At 40.6% G+C, this 25,615-nt stretch overlaps 1 protein-coding gene across 2 annotated transcripts in view; it reads right to left on the minus strand.

Moving 5' to 3' along the window:
* Positions 1 to 25,615, minus strand: part of PPP2R2B (protein phosphatase 2 regulatory subunit Bbeta) — a 403,054-nt gene that overhangs the window by 37,774 nt on the left and 339,665 nt on the right. For both annotated transcript variants that reach the window (XM_069764074.1, XM_069764075.1), the window contains exons 3-4: positions 25,447 to 25,612; positions 17,769 to 17,881 (exon numbers count right to left, since the gene is read on the minus strand). In XM_069764074.1, the coding sequence (XP_069620175.1) occupies positions 17,769 to 17,881; positions 25,447 to 25,612 (279 nt within the window). The remainder of the gene's footprint in view (positions 1 to 17,768; positions 17,882 to 25,446; positions 25,613 to 25,615) is intronic.

Here is a 25,615-nt window from a genome sequence, read left to right on the forward strand (position 1 = left end):
TAGAGAATCTTTGGAGGGAGCTGAAACTCAATGTTGCCCAGCGACATCTTATCCAGATCTTTCTGGTTTTGGAGCTCTGTATGGAGAGTAGGTAAAACTTACTGCTGCAGCGTGTGCAAACTTTGTCAAGAACTACAGTTAACGTCTGACAAAGGTGTCTGTACCAAATATTAAGTTCTGTTTTCTACTGTATGACATTTATTTCATGCATTGTAAAAAAAAAAAAAATCATACAATGATTTTCTGGAGTTTTTTTTTTTTAGAATCTGTCTCTTGCAGTTTAAGTGCACCTACGATAAAAATTACAGACCTCTCCATTCTTTGTAGGTGGGAAAACTCGCAAAATCATCAGTGTATCAAATACTTACAGTAATTTTCCCCACTGTATCTCTTGACTCCCCCATACACAAACATTCACCCTGGCCTGATCACTCATGAAACAAAGATGTTTGAATACTTTCTGATCCTTCTCTTACCCAACATCTGTTGTAGATCGCCACTGGTTTTATGCAAAACAGGCTACAACACTACTATCAGGGATAAATTAAGAACTTAAAAAAGGAATATCTTTTTAATTTAATAACTTCGTATGGTAAAAACTTTTACTGTTATGTAGGACTTTCTAAATAAAATCTCTAGTCATGAATGTATTATTTCCAACAACTCTATTAGCAGAATAATATTTTCTTTGACATTTCACAAGGTTCAGGTAAAAAGACATGGGGTCACTTAGCAAAAATGATTAGATTTTCTAAAGCACTTTGGAAACAAGAATAATAATCTAAATCCCATTGACCGAGAGAAGAATAAGATTAATGGCACTCATTTTTCCACATCAGTAGTTAAAATTGAATATTCCCACCATTTTCTAGTCGTGTAATCACAAAACTCTATTAGATACATATATGCTAAAGGAGAATAAATTACTGTTTGATGCAAAGATACTTTTATATATTTTTCCTTTTGTGCAGAAAACTGCATTAGGAGCAGGATCTAAAAACTAAATAAAAAAAAAAAAAAAGACTTTCCACATTATGTTGAAGTGGGGGATGAACATTTCAAAGTTTAATTAGAATTATCAAAAGCGTGTAAAATGTCTTCGGCTAGGTTCACATTGCGTTAGGGCAACCCGTTTAGCGCATATGCTAGCGGATTGCGCTAACGCAATGTCCCAAAAGGGATCGCGTTTGGCAATCCCGCTAGCGCAGATACCCGATCTGCGCTAGCGAGGAACGGACCTCGGACGCTGCAAGCAGCGTCCGCGGTCTGTCCGAAACTAACGGGACATCGCTAGCGCATGCCAAAAATGGCATGCGCTAGAGATCCGTTAGCACATTTCAGTCAATGGGCGCGCTAACAGATCCATTACGTAGCGTTAATTGCGACAATTGCGCCATGTAACGGAGTCCGCTAGCGGACACCCATTAACGCAATGTGAACCTAGCCTTAGAAGTGTACAAATTTAGATAATCCCTGATAAAGTGTTCATGTAGCACAGTTGGCTGTGTTCACATCTCGTTTATAACCTGCCCTCATCTTAAATGGATCTCTCCAATGTATTCCATACATCAAGACATATGTAGAAATTATAAAAAAATGAAATTATGATTTAAAAAAAAAAAAAAGGCGGAATTTGCCCGGCAACAATAAATTCAATAAACATAGTCCACGTTTTTTGTATCATGCATATGATATTGTCTGGCCTGAAGAAAGCAACGGTAAAATGCAGAAATATTTAGCATATTTTTATTGAACAGATTTTTGACCTTATCCTATGTTGTGTGGACTATTTCTAGCATAGAATAGCAGTCTACCACCTTATTCCGCGCCATTTTTGTGGTACAATAACACCTACCAGCAAAAATGTGGGCTCATGTAACCTGGACAAGTTAAAGGGACACTGTCACCTGAATTTGGAGGGAACAATCTTCAGCCATGGAGGCGGGGTTTTGGGGTTTTTGATTCACCCTTTCCTTACCCGCTGGCTGCATGCTGGCTGCAATATTGGATTGAAGTTCATTCTCTGTCCTCCATAGTACACACCTGCGCAAGGCAAGATTGGTAAGGAAAGGGTGAATCAAAAACCCCAAAACCCCGCCTCCATGGCTGAAGATTGTTCCCTCCAAATTCAGGCGACAGTGTCCCTTTAAGCCAGCTTTCATGGTCTACACGCTAAAAGTACATCACACAAAAAGCAGTGAAGAGACTCCTTTGATTCTTTCATCTTTAGGGAAGCATAACGTATAAAACAAACAAAAAAAACAAGTTATTTTAATGTTTCCACCATTGGTAGCTTTTTACCTCTAGTAGTGATTCATCAGACCCCAATGATAAAAGATTGGCCAACACAAAATATATTTCCTAAAGTTATTTACATCCGCGTCAATATATTTTTTCAGAAATGTAATTAAAGTTACTTTATAATCTAGTATGAAAGTTATGTTTACAGGTCTTTGTACGATACTGGTCTAACAAAGATTAATTACAAAATTGAACAAAGCTGCAGAGAAGAGAAGTCAAGAATACGTGATCTTGTGCTTCTCCAGTTTCCTTCTGCAGCCACCCCCTCAGTATTCAGACAACTCAGTGGGCACAATGTACCTTGGAGGGTTTTTCCATTTTTATGGACTACTGGTTCTCTCCTACATCTAATTAGTTCCAAGCTATGCGCTGGAAATTTATAATTGCTACATTGATTTCTTTGTAGGACAATTGCTTTCTGACAGAGCTCACTTCATAACTACTAATTACAGGAGTACAAGATTAATTCTTGGTTAAAGTTTTTGTTATCATGGATATATTCTATGACTAGTGCAGGGCTGTGGAGTCGGAGTTGTGGAGTCGGTAGAAATGTACCGACTCCGACTAAAAATGTTTTATTAATATTTCATAATTGAACTTTCATATGAATTTTATAAATGTTACTCAAATATATATGTTCTATCAAACTATGAACAACAGTGATAAGCAGATAAGAATACAGCCAGTACATTTCAGCAGAATTTTTCATGTGCACTAAATGAAATTGAGAAATTTGACCGTTCATCAAAAATAACAGTGCAACAAGCGATTCCTCTGTATCCTGACATTGTCAGAGATGTTGTCCGAGTGGTTACTGCTTTGCCACTAACCCAAGTTAGTGTAGAGAGGTTGTTCTCTGCTCTCAAAATAATTAGATCACATTTGAGGGCATCCATGGAGGAGGATCTGACAGAGACAATACTTTTTCTGAGGACAAATTTATAGATTTCTTCTTATTAACTGCATAACAGTGTTTATTGCATATTTACTTACAAGAGTTAAGAAAAGTTTATAAAAGTTATTTGCTATATTCTAATTGTATTCTAATAAATATACCGTAGTTTTTGCTCTAAGTGGTCTGATTACTTATATGATGGTGAGAAACTGAATAAGCACGATGTTATTATTTGAGAACAGTAAATTTATTGTTACGAATTGGCCATTTATGAAGGAGTCGGAGCCGGAGTCGGAACCTGATAAAATCCAAGAGTCGGGGTCGCAACTGTGGCTTACAGACTCCACAGCCCTGGTGCAGAGAGCATTGGTGCCCTTTTCTTTACATGGTACAAAGAATTTCAAAGTCATAAAAAAAGATCAGTGGTGATAAAGGACAAATATGTGCTGTTTATATGCATCAACTAATAAAAAACAGCAGGAAATCAAAGCTAGAACCTACAAGTGATGCAAGGTTTCGCCATTATTTTGAAGTGCCAAGTGATGCGATCAGTAAAACCTCAAAGTGGTTCTACCTAAAGACGCAGCAGGTCTAAATCTAAAGGTGGTCTATTGGTAGCCAATGGTTAGATGGCTAAGAATAGGTCTTAAAGGGACTCCGTCACCTGAATCTGGAGGGAACAATTTTCAGCCATAGAGGCGGGGTTTTCGGGTGTTTGATTCACCCTTTCCTTACCCGCTGGCTGCAATATTGGATTGAAGTTCATTCTCTGTCCTCCATAGTACACGTCTGCACAAGGCAATCTTGCATTGCGCAGGCGTGTACTACGGAGGACAGAGAATGAACTTCAATCCAATATTACCTGCTGGCTGCATGCTGGCTGCAAGGAAAGGGTGAATCAAACACCCGACAACCCCGCCTCTATGGCTGAAAATTGTTTCCTCCAAATTCAGGTGGCAGAGTCCCTTTAAATATCAGATTGGCGTGGGTCAGACACCTGGCACCCCTACATATCAGATGATCTCTGTGTCAGTTGTGGAACTGAACTGCGCAGCTCAGTCAAATGTGTAGTGGCCGAGGTCAGGTGCTGCACATCTACCCATATTCGAATGAATAGAAATGGAGCTACAGAACCCAGCAGTAGGAACTACACAGTTAAAGCTGTTCAGGTCCATAACTGCTAACATCTGGCTGCTCACAAGACCAGCTGTTGGACCCTCATCGAACAGATATTGATGGCCTATTCTTAGGATAGTAGGGAAAAGGTTTGTGCTCAATTGTTAATAGATGTTGTTCTGAAGTAAGACGTCCATCTCAACTATATCCAAAAAATACTTTGGCACACAAAAATATTAAGTCAAGTAAGTATGAGATTTATTAAGAAAAAAAAAAAAGATCCATATGTTCACAGAAAAACAAAAACCAACGTTTCGGCCAATCGGGCCTTTATCAAGGTAAATCTGTGAATTGAGAAGTCAAGGATCCATGTGAAAGACTCCTATTACAGAACACAATCTATTCTTAGGATTATAAAAAGGTAGTGGAGCAACATTTAAAACAAGGAGCTCATCAGTGACATCTGCTGCTATGCATATGTTCTACTTTATTTTTAGTTTTTTAAGGCCCCAATTGATCATTTGCTGTTAGAAATAATGTTGTCTTCTCTTCTTGTACTTGTGGATTTTGTGCCAAAATTTATCAAAATGTGCACAAAAAAAACCTCCAAAACAAAACAGATTTTGTAACCCAGTAGGTACTGGAGTACCATTATGCAAACACTTCACAAAGCCTCAAATTATGGTTTAGGTGATAACATCTGGATAACCATCTCATTGTGCTTGCTTAGGAAGTCATAGTGATGCCATTCTAGAGATGGTGTGGACACTGGCTAAGATGTCACTCGCACCCAATGGGGCATAATTACAGCATCTGAGGCAGACTAGTCAGCGAGAAGCTCTCCCACCTGGACTAGTCTTTCTCAACTAGCATATTAAGCATTTATATGACACATTAAATACTTTATTAAAATGCATGAATCGGGCTATGTAACTAATGGTGGCGGTATGGGAGACATCTGACTGAAACCATTAAAAAAAATACAACAAATCTTCACTAGTATTGAAGCTGGCTATTTTCGGTTCTGACATCCCAATGACTTCATGTGTTTTTTTTTTATTTTAGCTCTGATTTTGTGACTGCCAGAAACTGTCCCCGCACAATGACTACCATTGGGAAAAGAGAATGATTTAAATATTGGCTACCGTACAGGGTGTCATAGCAGTAGAGATTAGAGAACTGGCCTTGTCAGGGTCTCGTCACCATCCTGCTGTCCCCCAGAGGCCCTGGCAGTAGGTGGAATGATGGCCATGCAATAATGAGGAGAGAATAATAGCATTGCATTAGTGTGAGGAAAAATGTCACTGGAAATAATGCTTTAGTTTAATCCGTCATCGAGATGACAAGCCTAAACTGCACATTTAAGGCCTTCTATTGAAATTGAAACATAATTTAGCCTAAAATTTTGACCACCTGGAAGAAAATGAGACCATTTTGAAATTTAAAGGAAAAATTATATATATATTTTTTCTTTTTGAAGCACATAATTGTCCTCGTAGCAGTTAAATATTGGTAGAAAAACTGTGTGAAAACCAATATGGTGTCCACAGATGTGTGGTTTAATCTTGAAAAGTTAGGTAGCAAACCACATGGAAGCTAAGAGGTAACCTTAATTTTCATCCAGCTTCTTATAAAAACAATGAATAATATTTGATATGGAAGCGCATACATTTAGATAAGCCCATATTATTTTAGAAATGTCTACCCGACATTGGGGGATATTCATTTAGCTAGTTGCGACAGACATCTGTCTGGAAAAAAAAGTGACATTTTGGCCCATGCCGCTCGCGCTACTTTATTAAAAAAAAATTATGCAGGCTTAGGCCCCTTTCACTCAGTTTTATTGCCGTCAGTCACAATCCAATGGCTCAATGGATTTGTCGCAGATTGTGAAAAACTGATGCGACGGATCTGTTTTTTCCCCCGGATCCGGCTAGCAGATCTGGCTAATTGGATCCCCAAAAAAATCAGAGCATGCTCAGTTTAAAAAAACGGAATCAGTCGCCGAATTCCATCATTAGATGGATCCGGCGCCCATAGGTTTCCAATCCAGCAAAGGACGGATGGTGACGGATCCATCGCTGTCCGTTTTTTCGACGTACACAAAAACGTTACTTTGTCCGTGGTCCCCGGCCACCGAACAAAATTTTAGACGGATCCGGAAAACGACGGATGAAACGCGAGGCCATCCGTCGCTAATACAAGTCTGAGAAAAAAACGGATTGCGACTGATTGCAAAAAACTGATGTGTGAAAGGGGCCTAAGCGGAAGGGTCGTGGTCTACCATGGTGCAACAGAATTATAGAAACTGGTGTGAATTATAGCTTAAATCTTCAAAAAAAATTATATATTTGTACCGGGTTAGCCAGTAAATTGAAAAAAAATACAAATGGATATTTCGCTCAACACTAAGAACTAGGAACTTTGCATGCCCAAGAACCAGATATTAAGCAATGTAGTCATCACCAATATATTTTGGCAAGTTGCTTTCACAAAATTGTTGCCTGTTGTGGAAATGATCGAGCCCATGGACAATATTATAAGAGTTTATAGGGTTTGGTAAGGGGGAAAAATCAAACCCTTTACTTTAGCCTCATACAATACCGTGGCAAGTATAAAAGAGTCAAAAAACCACAAATCACAATCCTGGAAGGCTTTCATCCTCAGACCTAATCTATAAAATATCCACTCGTTTTGTCACTTTGACATTGATGATTGTAGATGGTCTTATCACACTGCATTTTGGTCCATGTCATTTGACAGCTGTGACAACGGGAAACCAACCCGTAGTGAGAAAAGCAGCCAGGTACATTCCGGAGACGTGAACATGTAGCCGGGTCATTGCACAACCCAATATTTACATTTATTTAACCTACAGAGCATGGAATATAGATTATGTCTATGTATAGCGGTACACACTGATCTATATCTAGACAGATAGAAACAGCACCACCATTTATATTGTGCTTAATAGACCTCTGCTCCAGACACATCGAATATGGGAAAGCCGTAAAACCTGAGGTCTCTGAGCCTGCGATGCTGTACATCTTTCTTAGATTTTTCTTTTAACACAAGTAAACCAAATACATCTAAATTCAAGATAAAAGTTATCAAATTCAACCGATTTGGGAGATTTCCACAGCAAAATAGGTAACAAATATTCTACGGTAAATGGTAAAATCCAAAACATTCACATTTTTTTCTCCTATTTGAGTAATCTCCTCTGACAGCCATATTTAGGTGTATATTATGGACGTTGCCCAAAACTTGTATTTGGAATCCACAGTGAAAATCAGAAGAAGTTTTTACACTAGTGAATAACTTCATTAAGACCACCCTTGTGCCACCAGGGTAAAGAAAAATTATTTACAGCCGGTAAGCCCCATACATTGGGCCAAAAAGCCACATGTGGCTCTCAAGTCAATGAAGGGAGAGCATCAAGCATACCAAACAATAAGACAAATTAGGAGTGGTTTGCCGATACGGTCAGGGTATGCACACGTCGTCTTTTTCAGGGGGCTGTGTGCTGTAACACGCTTGAAAAAGTGCTAAAAAGACATGTACAAAGCGATGTAAGCACGTCTTGCTGTGCATATTTTCTTTTGAGCTGGTTTTCACTGCTTCAAGTTTCCAACGCCGCAAAGAGTTAATGTAACCGTACTATTACAGTGGGGGGAATAAGTATTTGATCCCATGCGGATTTTATAAGTTTGCCCACTGACAAAGACATGAATGGTCTATAATTATAAGGGTAGGTTCATTTTAGAGATAGAATATCAAAAATAAAATCCAGAAAATCACATTGTATAAATTCTATAAATATTTGCATTTTGCAGTGAGAAATAACCATTTGATCCCTCTGGCAAACATGACTTAATACTTGGTGGCAAAACCCTTGTTGGCAAGCACAGCAGCCTTCCTGACAGAGGACACAGAACAGCTCAGCCAAGTATTCCTGTGTGTGAGTAATCAAAAGAGACAAGTTGTGGTCAAATGATTATGTATTGGTGCCACAATGCTAATTTTAAATAAAGCCAGCATTTCTACTGGGGGTAGATTTAGAAAATCACATTAACAATATCTAGTAAAACCTTTCAATCTGATCTTTTGTAAAATATTAAGAGGTTGAATGGGTTTCTGATAATTTTAACATTCCCATGGTTTGAAAAACAAAACTAAACAGAGGTGACAATTACGGTAACTTTGGTTTCTTTCACACTTCTGTCTTCAGACAGCCGTCATAATACGTCGGCACGACATATCCATGTACGTTGGAAAAAGATGGCCAAACGGATGTAACGGAAAGAGAGCGAGAGAGAGATTGGCTTCCATTATAGCCGCCGACGGGCAGTGCAGGACGGAAGTGTGAAAGAGGCCTTAGTTGCCAAGAAGAGTCAGACAAATCTGGATTTTATTACTTTGCCGCCAGAGGTAAAATCACTACAAGCATTTTATTTGCCACAATGTAAAAATGTATGAAGCTTTATCATTTTCATGGATGAGACACATAGCAGGAAAGAAACATAACACTAAATGATAAATGCAGAGTATGTTGTGAAGACACAGAATAATGCTCAGTCTGCGAGTTTTCACACCATGTTTACAGCATGTGCCAGGGACACCTTCCAACGCCATCAATGCAACTGTGTGACTATAAAAAAAAATATCATATATACATTCACAGATATATATTATATACACACACACACATCTATAATATATTATACATATACACACACACAAATATTATATATACATACACACATAGTGGGGGAAATCAGTATTTGATCCCTTGCTGATTTTGTAAGTTTGCCCACTGACAAAGACATGAACAGTCTAATCTTAAGGGTAGGTTATTTTTAAAATTGAGAGATAGAATATCAAAAATAGAATTCAGAAAATCACATTGTATAAATTATATAAAACTATTTGCATTTTGCAGTGAGCAATAAGTATTTGATCCACATACTAACCATTAAGAGTTCTGGCTCCTAAAGACCAGTTAGACACTCCCAATCAACTTGTTACCTGCATTAAAGACAGCTGTCTCACCTCTATAAAAGACTCCTGTCTATAGACATATATATATATATATCTATATATATATATATATATATATCTATATCTATATATCTATCTATATCTATCTATCTATCTATATAGTTAGCGACCTATGTTATAGGTAGGGGGCGCTGTATGGGCTTCCCAGAGTGCGTATGGAGGCCATAGGAATGCATGGCAATTGCTGATATAAGTGTGGTGAGGAGTCAAAATCCAGCATTAGTGTGAATGGCCGGTATGTGTGTCGCAGAGGAAGACACTCTGCACGGTCAGCCTGAAGTAAGGATGTTCTGGGACCTGTAGTCCTACGAGTGAAGTGTGTTTAGCTAGGGAGGCTGGCAGGGCTAGTTCTGAGAGATGGGAGGGTCAAACTAGCCACACACACACTCCCATCTAGGGGAGTGGTTACAACTATATAATGTAACTGAGGTTTGTTCACATGGTCGCCGAGTGTGGACCTGAATGGTCTGTGCTGGAAGGCCTTGGAGAGCCCCATGTGTTGGGAGTGTCGTCTCCCTGAAGAGCACATGGCAGGGGGCTCTGGACCTCGCACAGGCCATAATAGATGGAGATCCGTGTTGTACTGAACGGGGTCAGAGTGAAAATGTTGGAAGGATGCTTCTAAGGAAGAGAGGTATCCGAGAACCTGTGCAGCGACGACAGGTAACGGATGGAAATCTGTGTTGCACTGACTGGGGTCAGAGTGAAAATGTCTGAAGGATGCCTCTAAGGAAGAGAGGTATCCGAGAACCTGTGCGGCACCAACAGGTAACGGATGGAGATCTGTATTGTACTGACCGGGGTCAGAGTGAAAGAAAGAGACATTGTGTCTGGGGCACCTCTGAGGCCAAGAGGTGTCCAGGAACCCGTGTAGGTTGCCAACGGGTAACGGTCTGAAAACCGTGTGTTATGCTGATCGGGATCAGTGAGGTACTGTGATAAAGCTGAATATGTACAGGCGGTGTTCATGCTGTTGTCAAGTTCCTGAAGATGTTGTTTATGTGGATGTGAAATAAAGCTAAGAGACTGTGTTTTGTAAGAAAACCGATCCTGTATGCGTTATTCCCCGTGTAAAGCGAGTGTCCCCCAAGACCCGAAGTGAGGGAAACGCTAATATATATATATATATATATATATATATATATATATATATATATATATATATATATATATATATATACACACACACATATATATATATATATACACACACACACACGCATACATATACACACATACAGTGGGGCAAAAAAGTATTTAGTCAGTCAGCAATAGTGCAAGTTCCACCACTTAAAAAGATGAGAGGCGTCTAATTTACATCATAGGTAGACCTCAACTATGGGAGACAAACTGAGAAAAAAAAATCCAGAAAATCACCTTGTCTGTTTTTTTAACATTTTATTTGCATATTATGGTGGAAAATAAGTATTTGGTCAGAAACAAAATTTCATCTCAATACTTTGTAATATATCCTTTGTTGGCAATGACAGAGGTCAAACGTTTTCTGTAAGTCTTCACAAGGTTGCCACACACTGTTGTTGGTATGTTGGCCCATTCCTCCATGCAGATCTCCTCTAGAGCAGTGATGTTTTTGGCTTTTCGCTTGGCAACACGGACTTTCAACTCCCTCCAAAGGTTTTCTATAGGGTTGAGATCTGGAGACTGGCTAGGCCACTCCAGGACCTTAAAATGCTTCTTACGAAGCCACTCCTTCGTTGCCCTGGCGGTGTGCTTTGGATCATTGTCATGTTGAAAGACCCAGCCACGTTTCATCTTCAATGCCCTTGCTGATGGAAGGAGGTTTGCACTCAAAATCTCACGCTACATGGCCCCATTCATTCTTTTATGTACCCGGATCAGTCGTCCTGGCCCCTTTGCAGAGAAACAGCCCCAAAGCATGATGTTTCCACCACCATGCTTTACAGTAGGTATGGTGTTTGATGGATGCAACTCAGTATTCTTTTTCCTCCAAACACGACAAGTTGTGTTTCTACCAAACAGTTCCAGTTTGGTTTCATCAGACCATAGGACATTCTCCCAAAACTCCTCTGGATCATCCAAATGCTCTCTAGCAAACTTCAGACGGGCCCGGACATGTACTGGCTTAAGCAGTGGGACACGTCTGGCACTGCAGGATCTGAGTCCATGGTGGCGTAGTGTGTTACTTATGGTAGGCCTTGTTACATTGGTCCCAGCTCTCTGCAGTTCATTCACTAGGTCCCCCCGCGTGGTTCTGGGATTTTTGCTCACCGTTCTTGTGATCATTCTGACCCCATGGGGTGGGATTTTGCGTGGAGCCCCAGATCGAGGGAGATTATCAGTGATCTTGTATGTCATCCATTTTCTAATTATTGCTCCCACTGTTGATTTCTTCACTCCAAGCTGGTTGGCTATTGCAGATTCAGTCTTCCCAGCCTGGTGCAGGGCTACAATTTTGTTTCTGGTGTCCTTTGACAGCTCTTTGGTCTTCACCATAGTGGAGTTTGGAGTCAGACTGTTTGAGGGTGTGCACAGGTGTCTTTTTATACTAATAACAAGTTTAAACAGGTGCCATTACTACAGGTAATGAGTGGAGGAAAGAGGAGACTCTTAAAGAAGAAGTTACAGGTCTGTGAGAGCCAGAAATCTTGATTGTTTGTTTCTGACCAAATACTTATTTTCCACCATAATATGCAAATAAATTGTTAAAAAAACAGACAATGTGATTTTCTGGATTTTTTTTTCTCAGTTTGTCTCCCATAGTTGAGGTCTACCTATGATGTAAATTACAGACGCCTCTCATCTTTTTAAGTGGTGGAACTTGCACTATTGCTGACTGACTAAATACTTTTTTGCCCCACTGTATATACGCATACATATACACATACATACGTACACATGTAATATACTATAAACATGCATACTGTACATACATGTATACGTCTGGCCAGTGGCCTGTGTGTTGTTGACAATGTCAATTGTTGTGGATGTAGACTTAGAACAATTTCTGTAAAAAATAAAGGGGTATGAAATAACACAAAAAGAATTCACTATATCGTTCTTAGAAATTATAGATCTCAAAATGGAAAACTATTGTTATGACCTACAATGCTTCAGGCTCGTTCCCTCACTTGTCCTCACCAGGCTCCCATAGAAGAAAACCATTTTCAATGACAGCTTTCAATGACAGCGCTGAAGGCATTATGCTGATCGTGTAATAATGTAATGCTTCTGACCGTCGCCATTCCATGTGATGCTGAACTGTATTGCATGAAAGACATTAAAAGGTCAGGCTTCCAATAATAATCCCCGTCATGAGATAACATCATGTCTTTCACACACAAAAGCCAGGAGCCACCTGCCAGGCTGTTCTGTGAGGACATAACACTCCTGAGGTCACCGGGAACAGCAGGCATTTCGGAGACTGTCCTCATTCTCACAAGGCCAGGTGTCTGCTGTCTTCTAGGAACGTCTCCTCTGCAATTACATTTTCCACAAGGGCATTGCCTGCTTGCTTACCGGGTAATTTTTATTTTCTTTGAAGGAACCGTTAAAGGTTTATACATGTTCTCCAACTGTATAGTAAAGAAATTGTGCCCTGTACTTCCCTTCTGTAATGTGACCAAGTTCCTCATACAAACCGCTTGTGGCATTTGTCTGGAATGCGTCAGCAGCACTTTACTTTCCTTACCATAACTATCATTTAATGGAGTTCCTAGTGTTATATCTTACATTCCAGAAATATGGGGCCCAGATGGATAGATCGCACTCCATTGCTCCAGTGCCAGCTCCCCTTTGTGGCTCTGGCCTCTGTTTTGAATGCAGTGGTGACATCACGCTGCAGACAATCACTGAGCTCAGCGGTTCTCCTAATCTAGATCACACAAGCTGTTGAGCTCATTGAATGGGTGGTGGCATCATAGCTACGAGAACAGGTACTGTCTTTTATTAGCTTACATTAGAAAAATTGTTTAAAGTCCCCCTATCAAAAAAAAACTCCCACGGTAACTAAAAGGAGTCTGTACACACAACCAACTAAAAAAAAATAAATTCGCAAATGCCATCTTATAGATATTATGATATTAAAAGTGACTGTCAGTAGGATCGGCCCTCTGAAGCCATTTATAAGAGCATGTCAGTCATAGGAAGAGGACAGTGTGAGACATGTAATGACCGACAGTCTGCTCTCCTGACCTACACATCACACTGGTTATGCCCTCATTTCACATAAAATAAGCTTTAAAGGCAAATTCTCAGGAAGATCCATGTCCGGCACATAGCCTGGAACAGCTCATTTACATATAAAGAAAAACATGGATTTCTCTGGACTAAGACAGTGGATTGCAGATATTAAGGTAACGTTTTATTCAACTTTGTATGAGTTGCACAAACATATACACGAAGTGAAAAGTGCTGGTGCATGAAAAGTCACCACAACATACCAAATAGCAATTTAATGTTAAAAAAAGAGATCTTACCCATAATGTATTGATCAGGGGGTGTATTGTGTGCCTGCCACAGTCAGACATGAGTTCGCACATTCGCTTCTTCAAGGCTATTTTACACAATAGGGCATTTGGCTGTATTTATGATTTTATATTGTGTTTTTTACCTGTTACAAAGGCTTCTATTGGTCTGAATTTCCTCTCATGGACCTCCCTATGAAATCTTATCTAAAGGTTTGCTAATACACAGTATGTCTTCATTTGTATGAAAGTAATTCATTCTTGTTTGTTGAAATTTTACATGCCTTCTGCTCAAAGAAGAATCAGGAGGACCTCGGACACATACAATCATTGTTTGGTTTACAAAAAAAACCTGTGTGAATAAAAAAAAAATTCTCAAGTGGAAACTGCGCCAGGAATCACTGGAGTTTTTTTTCCCTCTGAAACATCTGTTTTTGGGGGTTTATCCTAGTTTATTAGTTTTTTTTTTTTTTAATAAAACCATTTTATTAACTATTCTTTTGGGGCAGTATTCAAGTGGTTTTTACAACATTTTCAGGGTGATTTCCATTTATTTTAAAGTCTATTAACCAATGAATTAAACTAATTGTAAAGTATTGAGTGTCTCTAAAATAAGTGTGCAGACCATTCTGTAGGCACTTCTTGCTTCAACCTCTTGGAGTTTTTACCAAGACGATTTAAATCTGAAGAGGTAAAAGACACTCAAATATGCCTGATCATATGAAAGTAAAGTCATTTTTCCATAGAAATGAAGGGGAAAATGCTAGAGCAGTTACAGTAAGTGCTTTTTTTTCCCTTTTAGGTGGCTTTTGGAGCAGACAGACTGAATCCTCCCCCCCAAAAAAAACTCATGTTAATTTAATCATAGGGTGCGTGCAGGCCTCTACCTGTATGCCAGAAAGAGATAGATCTATGAAAGATGTTTAGTGGCTGGATGTTTAATAAAATTCAATCTTCCATTAATCTATCTTACATTTGTCCATGATGCAAAGATTTGGGGGGTTGCCCTACCTAGCCTTGAATTTAAAGATCCTGGTCAAGGCACGGTGATCACTTTTCACTCCGCATGCATCCACGCCATTAACGCGCCATCCGCCACCCCACAAATTTTATCCATCTTTAGTAACTTATTTCTTTACAAACATTTAAGAATTGTTCTTCGAGCCTCCCACCAGAATTCCTAATTACCAGCAGTTGATCTAAATTACGATTTACTACACGACATACGAAGACTGGAGCAGCCTTTAGGAACAGGCAGCGTGCGTTCTGTGTGGATGTGTGACTTAGCGGGATCTCTCCGCAAGCTGTCACCCTGGGGAACACAGGCAGGGCAGGCAAGATGAGCTTCATCACACTTGGCTCATTCCAGCAGCTCAGGCTCAGCAGTCACATCTGTTATGTGGAACGCATCCAAGATGATATCCAACCCTTCGGTGAATTTGAATGCAGGGAAAACAGCTCACTGCTTTTTCCTCCATGACCTCTTTCTGGCCTTTCAAGTGTTTTTTTCTTTTTCATTTTTCTGGCGGTATATAGAGTATTCGAGTACAAGGCTGGTCGTCTACACTTTGACTAGTGGAGATGTGACAGGGAATGGCAATGCTGTCAAGAGGTTACTTTTACTTTGACCTACAGAGTTTGCTTTTGGCTAAAGTCTGCATAGACTACCGGAACAAGGATTTTTTTAATTTTTTTTTGTTAGTTAGAGGACTACAATGCAACATCAAGGCAGAATTAAAGCAACACAGGTCTACTGTAATTAAGTATTTAAGAAATACTAAGAAGAATAAATGTTTATCAAGTCATCTTAATTATTAATAATTGGGGATGAAACTACAGCTCAATAGATTTTAAAATACCAAGTGTCACTTTCTATATTATTTATCCTCTTATTTCTCTCTTCCTCATAGATCTACTGCTGCGGTAATTGTGCTTTACTGCTCGTCATGGGAGAGGCTGGAAAAATCTCCCATGTATATGTAGGACTGTGATCGATGCCACTTTTAGACATCCGTCTCCTGCAGGCTATTATGCCTTAAACTGAAAGATTTATGTGGTTGTACACTTTATCATCATTTTAAAAGGACAACACCCAATTAGTGTGCTGCAGAAATTAAAAGAAAAAATTTCAATGTTTTTGGTCCACTGATTCTGGCATCGTTTTTTGTCTTCTGTGCAACTCTGTACCAAAATCAGGTAACAGTGATGCATATTTTCCCTTCAAACCACTGGACATATACCATAAAACTCTCAGGGGGCATAACAATAGAGGGGCACAGAAAAAACTATTCTAGCATCAGTGGAACCGCATCGTTAGAGAATCTTTCACTGAATATTTTTAACTGGTTTAGCTACTCTAAGTGCAGCCTTCACACTTTTCTTCTGCTTGGAAGCAATTGTGAAGGTTGCAGCCAATTCGCAGTTGGCAATTGTCTGCAGCGGTCATGTGATGGGGATTTGGATGTTTCGCTCCCAGCAGTTCGCCCCCGGGTACTTTTACTTTACCTGTGGGAAGTTATACCATCCAGCTGCCATACAATCACCCCAGAGGACCCCTTTAAGCAGCATCGGTCCCTACTGACCGAATACCACAGGTGGCGTCATGAACAAACTTTATTCTTAAACTCCCTTTAAAGACCTTTCCTTTTATTTGGGCGCCCAGGGCCATGGACCAGGTCGCAGCCACCGTGACGTCCTCTTCAAGTACTGGACCCAGTACAGAGTACCCCACTGCACTGGCGGGCGACTCAACTTGGCGTCACGAACAGGATGTACACAGGGGGGCGAATTGCTGTGGGCAAAACATCCTATAACCATGTGATGGAACCTGCAGGAGACACAGGAAGCGTCAATCCATGAAGCAAGTCTAGAGTTTTTAAGATGCATGCAGTAGACTGGGGAAATAATATCAATTAGTGGAGACAAATACTTAATGTAAGTATTGCAAGTTCACCTCCATCACGTGTTAGTCCAGCCATCCTCTCAGACTGCAAAGCTATAACGGAGCCAGTCTGGAGCTTCCCAAGAATACACGCTAAACCTTGGTGTTACCAGGTTTCATCAACAGACTAAATTATCCTTTCCTCAACAGGGCAGATAAGTAGGTCTACGCAGGAGCACGATGCTGGGGAGCGATGAAGCAACAGGAGGGTGGCGATCATAAGAAGATGGGAGGTGCCGGACCCAGACCTGTGACGCCCATCGGACCAGACCGGAACCCCCCCCCCCGGGTGACCCCCCCCCCCCCCCGGGTGAGTATAATAAAACGTCTTTTTCTTATCTTTCAGGTCGGATCAGGGGCTTATCTAGAACGCTGTAGATAAGCCCTGAAAGGCAGTGGTCGTATCTCATATCGGCCAAAAAGGCTGACAGGTTCGCTTTAAAGGCACCACTCCAGTGCTGGGGAAAAAAAAAGTGCTTGTGTGGTGCTTAAAATTTGTAACTGGTCAATGAAGCAGGACACAGGACCTGCATGTCCGGGATCAGACATTTCACTCATGCTGCATTACAGAAGTATGTATGGGGACAGAAAGGACTGTTTAGCATTCTTTGGACACAAATAATGGAAAGACTCCCCGAGAGCAATCTAGTCATGAACATGACTGATACAACTTTATAGTGGACTAGTGCAAGCATAGCCTAACTAAAAACTAAAATAAAGCTACTGTTAGGGAGTTGGACAGGGTGCTATCATATAGCGTATAAAAGCAAAACTGTGCACCCATAGAAATAAGCCTGATGGTCTTCTAATGTATACTGCACTAGAGTAATAGCACATTATAGCCAAGATCTGAGGAAAGATATCAAACTGCTCATGTAAAAGATTCCCTTTTGATTTCTGCACAAAAGGCCTGCAGCTGTTGGAGTCCAATTTGTACCAGAGAAAATTATCAGCAAAAAAATTTACATTTTGTAACCTTCAAGGGTTAAATTAATAGTAACGTTCTTACTCGTAATGAGGTTATTGTGCATGGGTCACGTATCCTTCCTTCTTCATCCTTCAGGTTATAACCCTCCGGTCTCTTGTCTCGTTCACTGACTTTCCATAACTTTACTGTTTTGTCTGTATAAAAGAAACAACAAGATAAAAAATAAATTAAAGCCGCTTCCTCTGTTCAAGGGAGGACGGGGAACCTGCCTGGGAACAACGTGGATATGGGAACCTTTATGATGAGATCTTCCAGTGAGAGCCTGTTTACCCATGATGAACCCGACTATGGTCGTCAGTTTTCACAGAGAACATAAATTAATCTACTGTTTTAGACATTGGACCATACACTATAAATTAAATTTATATGTATGACAGCACTTCCCCTGGTGCTGCTGAACCTCCATGAAAGCACAAATGTTAGTCTGTTGGGAAAGGCTTCTAGCATTTTGTGATTAATGAACACAAAGGCAGACAACGGCATTTCATGTGGTGATATAATACACCAATCAGTAGCCTGCCACCGGTCAATGTCTTCTTTTTTATGCCATGCTCAGAAAAAACAAAAAAAACAAAAACGTATGAAGCTCATCATGACTGTGCCGACTCAACATGTCATGCGCTTATTAGTAGAAAAGGTATTCAGAAGACTAGCCACAATGGAAATGAGCTTTGTATTAGTCATGGAGGGGCTTCAGTCAACTAGCAAACTCAGGAAGAGTAGTTGCATCCCACCCCAGTTCCGTAAGAAAGGTTTTGTAGCCCCTTCTATGTGCTATACTTGGCCATCACTGTCCGTCCCATAAACTTTGCAACGTACATTCTTTATCACTGCTCTACTTGAGGGTACTTTCAGAGGTCAGTGTGTTCGGTACATGTGGTGACAGTTTTCACACGTACCGGAGACACTGACACACGTACACCCATTCAAGTGAATGGGTCGGCGCACATGTCACTGTTTCCATGGACCGTGTGTCTGTGAGCAAAACACCTACATGTCCAATTTTTTGCTGCAGCACTACTGCCCTCAACCTACGCCTGCTGCCGCTAACAACAAGCAAGAGCAAGCGGCGGCTTATGGGAGTGTGCCAAAAAGAGGGCTAAAAAGGCAGTACATTTATAAAATGACATAGAACCACTGATAAATTTGGCCTCAATATGTTGACTTATTAACAAACCAGCTCCTATGTATGTAGACATTTGCAAAAGTTCACTGTAGACAATAAGAGAGACAAGTGGCAGTAGTGTTTTTAAGAAAAGTGAAAAATAAAAATACTGTATAAACCTACATATTACCCCTGTTGGTGACACCACCAGTCATCTAATACATAATTGAAGAGGAGGCCACTTTCATCCAACAAACCCTCGTCCATTGAAAGCAGTAAAATGTATTAGTTTGCTCTAGTGTTTCATGGAGCACACTGGAGGTCACTCATCAGTGTAAGTCTACGAGAGTCTAGTTCAGGCTGTCAGGAGCTACACCACAAGCTTTCAATGCAAGTCTGAGTTCCAGCCAGTTGAAGGCTGCACTCATAACATGGCTCCGTGGGACTGGACCAACGCCGAAAAACTGTGAAGACACCAAAGGGTGAGTATATGACCGGGGACTTACACTTAAAGCACCACTCCAGAGGTGAAGAAAAAAAAGCAGAAGTGGTGCGTTAAGATGCAAAAAAAAAATGTAGATATTGTAACATAGGTGTAGCTATTCAACATGATGCCATCAAACACTGATGTGTGTTCTATTCTTGTATTCACAGGGAGCTGGAAATATTCAGGTGGGCCAAGATCACTAAATACATGACTTTTTCTACATGCTTCCATCTTCCATTCATTTGTCCCTGGCCAACTTGGCTGAACACATCCCATTAAACAGAGTTGGCACAAATGAAATCACATGGAACACTATAAAAAAAATACTCATTTTAATTTCATTCTGGTGCTGAAAATGTCATCCCAATTGTGGAGATAATATCCTTGTTAATCAAAAACTATTTTAAAACTCAATTAACAAAACATTACACAATGTAATTAATCTTAATTCGCTCACAATGTGTTTTCCCCCTCTGAACATATTTAAGGCGTCTACAAATTGTATTAAAATGATCAATTGACTACCTGCTATCTTGTGGTGAAGAAATGATAACCTTTCAAGTGGATAATATTCAGAGAAGCATAAGTTTCAGGGAAGAGAAAGATATGACCATTATGTAAAAGTAGTAAATGTACTGGACTTTTTCCATAATTACCACAGGATAACATCTCCCCATCAGCTTAAGGAAGAGAATATTGAGCGAGGCTGGTGGGGGTAGATGTATAGATTATTATAGGTATAGGTTCTTTTGTTACGTTATGCAATTGTTGACTATATTTTCATATTCTTCGAAAACACCAATAAAGAGGTTTCTCAGTTCTATAAAACTTAAGGCCTAGACTATTAAGACACCTCAGGGACGATGTTTCAACAATAAAGAGACCAGGATTCTGCAACCAGGCCCAGAACCTTACTTCTAGTAGCAGCTGTGCTTGGACAGAAACCTCGGATTCCAGCGACGCATCACTTCGCTAGCTGGGTGCAGTAGTTATGATAGTCCTAGTTTTCTCTGCTGCAGATCTCAGATGTTAAACGGTGTATAACCCCATCCAAAATACAGCTGTGTACATTGTATAGTGACATAGATCTGCTCATCAAAAACTCTGGGAAACCCTTAAGTGAATACCTGGTGTGGAACCATCAATTTAGATGGTCTAAAAAAGAAGTCGTTTCATGGGCAGCGTGACTCAGACATGACTCACCCTGGAACGGCACTGCATTTAAGAGAAAGATACTAAAAAAAAAAGAAAGAAAGAAAAAAAAAAATTGTCTGTGGACGCCACCACTGGGGAGACTAACCAACGAAGCCTCCCCAGACCTCCGCTAGACTGACAGTTCTCTCCATATTTGTATGTATATGGACAGACCTGTTCATGTAAGACAGCAGGGCTTGGAAACGCTGCCGGTGACCTGCCTCAGACTAGTCCTTTTAACCACAACCTTCTTGGATGGCTTTTACTCCTTAGTGACTGAGCCAATTTTGACGTTAATGGTCAAGCCAAATTTTACAATTCTGACCAGTGTCCCTTCATGTGGTTATAACTCGAACACTTCAATGGATCCATCGATTCTGAGAAAGCTTTTTCGTAACGTAGTTCATGATCGTGGTAAAATTTCTTCGATAGGACATATGTCTCTCTGCTAAAAAAAAAGTGAAATGTGCAAAATTTTTGCCAAATTTCTAACTTCATTTTTATGCTCTTAAATCAGAGTTACTGTATGTCCCACAAAATAGTCAATAAATAACATTTCCCATGTCTACTTTACATCAGAACAATGTTTGAAAACAACTTTTTGTTAGGAACTCAGAAGAGTTCAAAGTTGACCAGCGATTTCTCATTTTTCCTACAAAATTATCAAAACCATTTTTATATTTTTAGGGATCACATCACATTTGAAATGACTTTGTGGGATCCATATGACAGAAAATACCCAATATTGACACCATTCTAAAAACTGCACCCCCCAAGGTGCTCAAAACCACATTCAAGAAGTTCATTAACCCTTCAGGTGCTTTATAAGAATTGAAGCAATGCGGAGGGAAAAATAATTTTTTCACAAAAAAATTTACTTTAGACACAATTTTTTATTTTTTTTCACAAGGGTAACAGGAGAAAAGTGACCCCAAAATCGTGTGTAATTTTTCCTGAATATGCTGATACCCAGTGGGGAAAATCTACTGTTTGGGATAATAGTAGGGCATGTAAGGGTAGGAGCGCCATTTCACTTGTTGAATGTAAAATTGGCTGGAATAATTAGCGGAAGCAATGTCGCGTCTGGAGAGCCCCTGATGTGCCTAAAACGTGGAAACCCCCCACAAGTGACCCCATTTTTGAAACTACACCCCTCAAGGATTTTATCCAGGGGTATGGTGAGCATTTTCAACCCACAGGTGTGACAAAGAATTTGATAACGTTAGGTCGTCATATTGAGCAGTTCCCCTTTAATATTCTTGAAGCTGAGGTCGTCATATTCTATTTTACTCACTTATATAGCGCCATTAATTCTATATACATCATCATCGCTGTCCCCATTGGGGATCACAATTTAAATTCCCAATCAGTATTTGTTTGGAGTGTGGGAGAAAACCCATGTAAATATGGGGAGAATATACAAACTCCTTGCAGATGTTGTACATTGTTGGATTTAAACCCAGGACCCCAGTGCTGCAAAGCTACAGTGCTAGCTACCGTGCTTCACTTGCAGTGAACATTCATTTCTCTTATAGCGCGCGCAGTGTCAGCAGCAGTCACCTGCTTCAAAGCAGTTGCTGGGCTAACAGGTGCCCGCTCATTAAGGTAATGAATATTCACCTCTCTCCACACCTATAGGCATGGAGAGAGGTGAATATTCATTACCTTACTGAGTGGGGATATGTGAATGCTCGGCCGCAGGAGCTGCTAGCACCGGAACGAGATGCTGCGAGGGTGTGGCAAGTAGGATTTATTTTTAAGCTTTTCACATGGGGGCCATACATACAAGAATGGGGATGAGGAACCATGCAGTAAATCAGGGGTCCCCAACTCCAGTCCTCAAGGCCCACCAACATGTCATGTTTTCAGGATTTCCTTAGTCTTGCCCAGGTAATAACTGCATCACCTGTGCAATGCAAAGGAAATCCTGAAAACATGACCTGTTGGTGGGCCTTGAGGACTGGAGTTGGGGACCCCTGCAGTAAATGATGGGGATAAGGAGCCATGCATACAAGAATGGAGAATAAGGAGCCATGCATACAAGAATGGAGAATAAGGGGCCATGCAAGCAAGAATGTGAATAAGTAGCCATGTAAACAAGATTGGGAATAAGGAGCCACACAGACCAGGATGGGAATAAGGAGCCATACATACAACGATGGGAATAAGGAGCCGTGCAGACAAGGATGGGAATAAGGAGCCATGTAGACAAGGATGGGAATAAGGGGCCATGCAGACAAGAATGGGAATAAGGAGCCATGCAGACAAGGATGGGGATAAGGAGCCATGAATACAAGGATGGGGATGAGGAACCATGCAGACAAGAATGGGAATAAGGAGCCATGCAGACAACAATGGGAATAAGGAGCCATGCAGACAAGGATGGGAATAAGGAGCCATGCAGACAAAGATGGGAATAAGGAGCCATGCAGACAATGATGAGAATAAGGAGCCATGCAGACAAGAATGGGAATAAGGAGCCATGCAGACAACGATGGGAATAAGGAGCCATGCAGACAACGATGGGAATAAGGAGCCATGCATACAAGGATGGGAATAAGGAGCCATGCATACAAGGATGGTAATAAGGAGCCATGCATCAAGGATGGGGATAAGGAGCCATGAATACAAGAATGGGGAATAAGGAACCATGCAAACAAGGATGGGAATAAGGGGCCATGCAGACAAGGATGGGAATAAGGAACCATGCAAACAAGGATGGGAATAAGGGGCCATGCAGACAAGGATGGGAATAAGGGGCCATGCATCAAGGATGGGGATAAGGAGCTATGAATACAAGAATGGGGAATAAGGAACCATGCAGACAAGGATGGGAATAAGGGGCCATGCAGACAAGGATGGGAATAAGGAGCCATGCAAACAAGGATGGGAATAAGGAGCCATGCAGACAAGGATGGGGATGAGGAACCATGCATACCAGAAAAGGGATTAGGGGACAATGGATACCCGGCGTATACTTGAGACAATAGGTTTTCAGTTTTTCCGAGGCAAAATTAGCTGCCTCGACTTATACTCGGGTCAGCTTATACAGGTCCTTCTCAAAAAATTAGCATATAGTGTTAAATTTCATTATTTACCATAATGTAATGATTACAATTAAACTTTCATATATTATAGATTCATTATCCACCAACTGAAATTTGTCACGTCTTTTATTGTTTTAATACTGATGATTTTGGCATACAACTCCTGATAACCCAAAAAACCTGTCTCAATAAATTAGCATATTTCACCCATCCAATCAAATAAAAGTGTTTTTTAATAACAAACAAAAAAAACCATCAAATAATAATGTTCAGTTATGCACTCAATACTTGGTCGGGAATCCTTTGGCAGAAATGACTGCTTCAATGCGGCGTGGCATGGAGGCAATCAGCCTGTGACACTGCTGAGATGTTATGGAGGCCCAGGATGCTTCAATAGCGGCCTTAAGCTCATCCAGAGTGTTGGGTCTTGCGTCTCTCAACTTTCTCTTCGCAATATCCCACAGATTCTCTATGGGGTTCAGGTCAGGAGAGTTGGCAGGTCAATTGAGCACAGTAATACCATGGTCAGTAAACCATTTACCAGTGGTTTTGGCACTGTGAGCAGGTGCCAGGTCGTGCTGAAAAATGAAATCTTCATCTCCATAAAGCATTTCAGCCGATGGAAGCATGAAGTGCTCCAAAATCTCCTGATAGCTAGCTGCATTGACCCTGCCGTTGATGAAACACAGTGGACCAACACCAGCAGCTGACATGGCACCCCACACCATCACTGACTGTGGGTACTTGACACTGGACTTCAGGCATTTTGGCATTTCCTTCTCCCCAGTCTTCCTCCAGACTCTGGCACCTTGATTTCCGAATGACATGCAAAATTTGCTTTCATCAGAAAAAAGTACTTGGGACCACTTAGCAACAGTCCAGTGCTGCTTCTCTGTAGCCCATTTCGGCACCTGTAGCCCATTTCCTGCACATGCCTGTGCACGGTGGCTCTGGATGTTTCCACACCAGACTCAGTCCACTGCTTCCTCAGGTTCCCCAAGGTCTGGAATCGGTCCTTCTCCACAATCTTCCTCAGGGTCCGGTCTCCTCTTCTCGTTGTACAGCGTTTTCTGCCACATTGTTTCCTTCCAACAGACTTACCATTGAGGTGCCTTGATACACCACTCTGGGAACAGCCTATTTGTTGAGAAATTTCTTTCTGGGTCTTACCCTCTTGCTTGAGGGTGTCAATGATGGCCTTCTTGACATCTGTCAGGTCGCTAGTCTTACCCATGATGGGGGTTTTGAGTAATGAACCAGGCAGGGAGTTTATAAAAGCCTCAGGTATCTTTTGCATGTGTTTAGAGTTAATTAGTTGATTCAGAAGATTAGGGTAATAGGTCGTTTAGAGAACTTTTCTTGATATGCTAATTTATTGAGACAGGTTTTTTGGGTTATCAGGAGTTGTATGCCAAAATCATCAGTATTAAAACAATAAAAGACGTGACAAATTTCAGTTGGTGGATAATGAATCTATAATATATGAAAGTTTAATTGTAATCATTACATTATGGTAAATAATGAAATGTAACACTATATGCTAATTTTTTGAGAAGGACCTGTACATTAATAGATACGTTAAGTCCTTCAGTTTTCCAGATGAGTTATTTTAGTAAAAAGGTTTTTAAACCACACTTAGACCAACTACAATCCTGAGAAGTATGGACCTAGGGAAGGCCTTGAGCAACAAATTCTAGGTACATGTAATACAAATGAACATGACCTGAGAAACGGATGCCGTATATACCAAAGTCTTGAAAGACCACTTAAATTTTAGGAGTGTGAAATCTGGACAGGATTCATTTAAATCACAAAAATGACAAAGTCAATCAGGGATGTAGCTTGTAGACATGTACTCGCACTTACCGTTCGTAGATAGCAGAAAATAAGCGGCATTCTGCTGAGGAAGCCATCTTATCTTGTTTATTTTCTCTTCTATCTCTAAACTTTTCAAGTAATCGAATTCTGGCTCGTGGCTCTGGAAAGTGCTGTAAACATTGTACTCGCCTCTTCTGTGAGGTTGGTTCTTGCTCTG

This window comes from Ranitomeya imitator, chromosome 4, assembly GCF_032444005.1.
Source record: "Ranitomeya imitator isolate aRanImi1 chromosome 4, aRanImi1.pri, whole genome shotgun sequence".
Taxonomy (NCBI): Eukaryota; Metazoa; Chordata; class Amphibia; order Anura; family Dendrobatidae; genus Ranitomeya; species Ranitomeya imitator.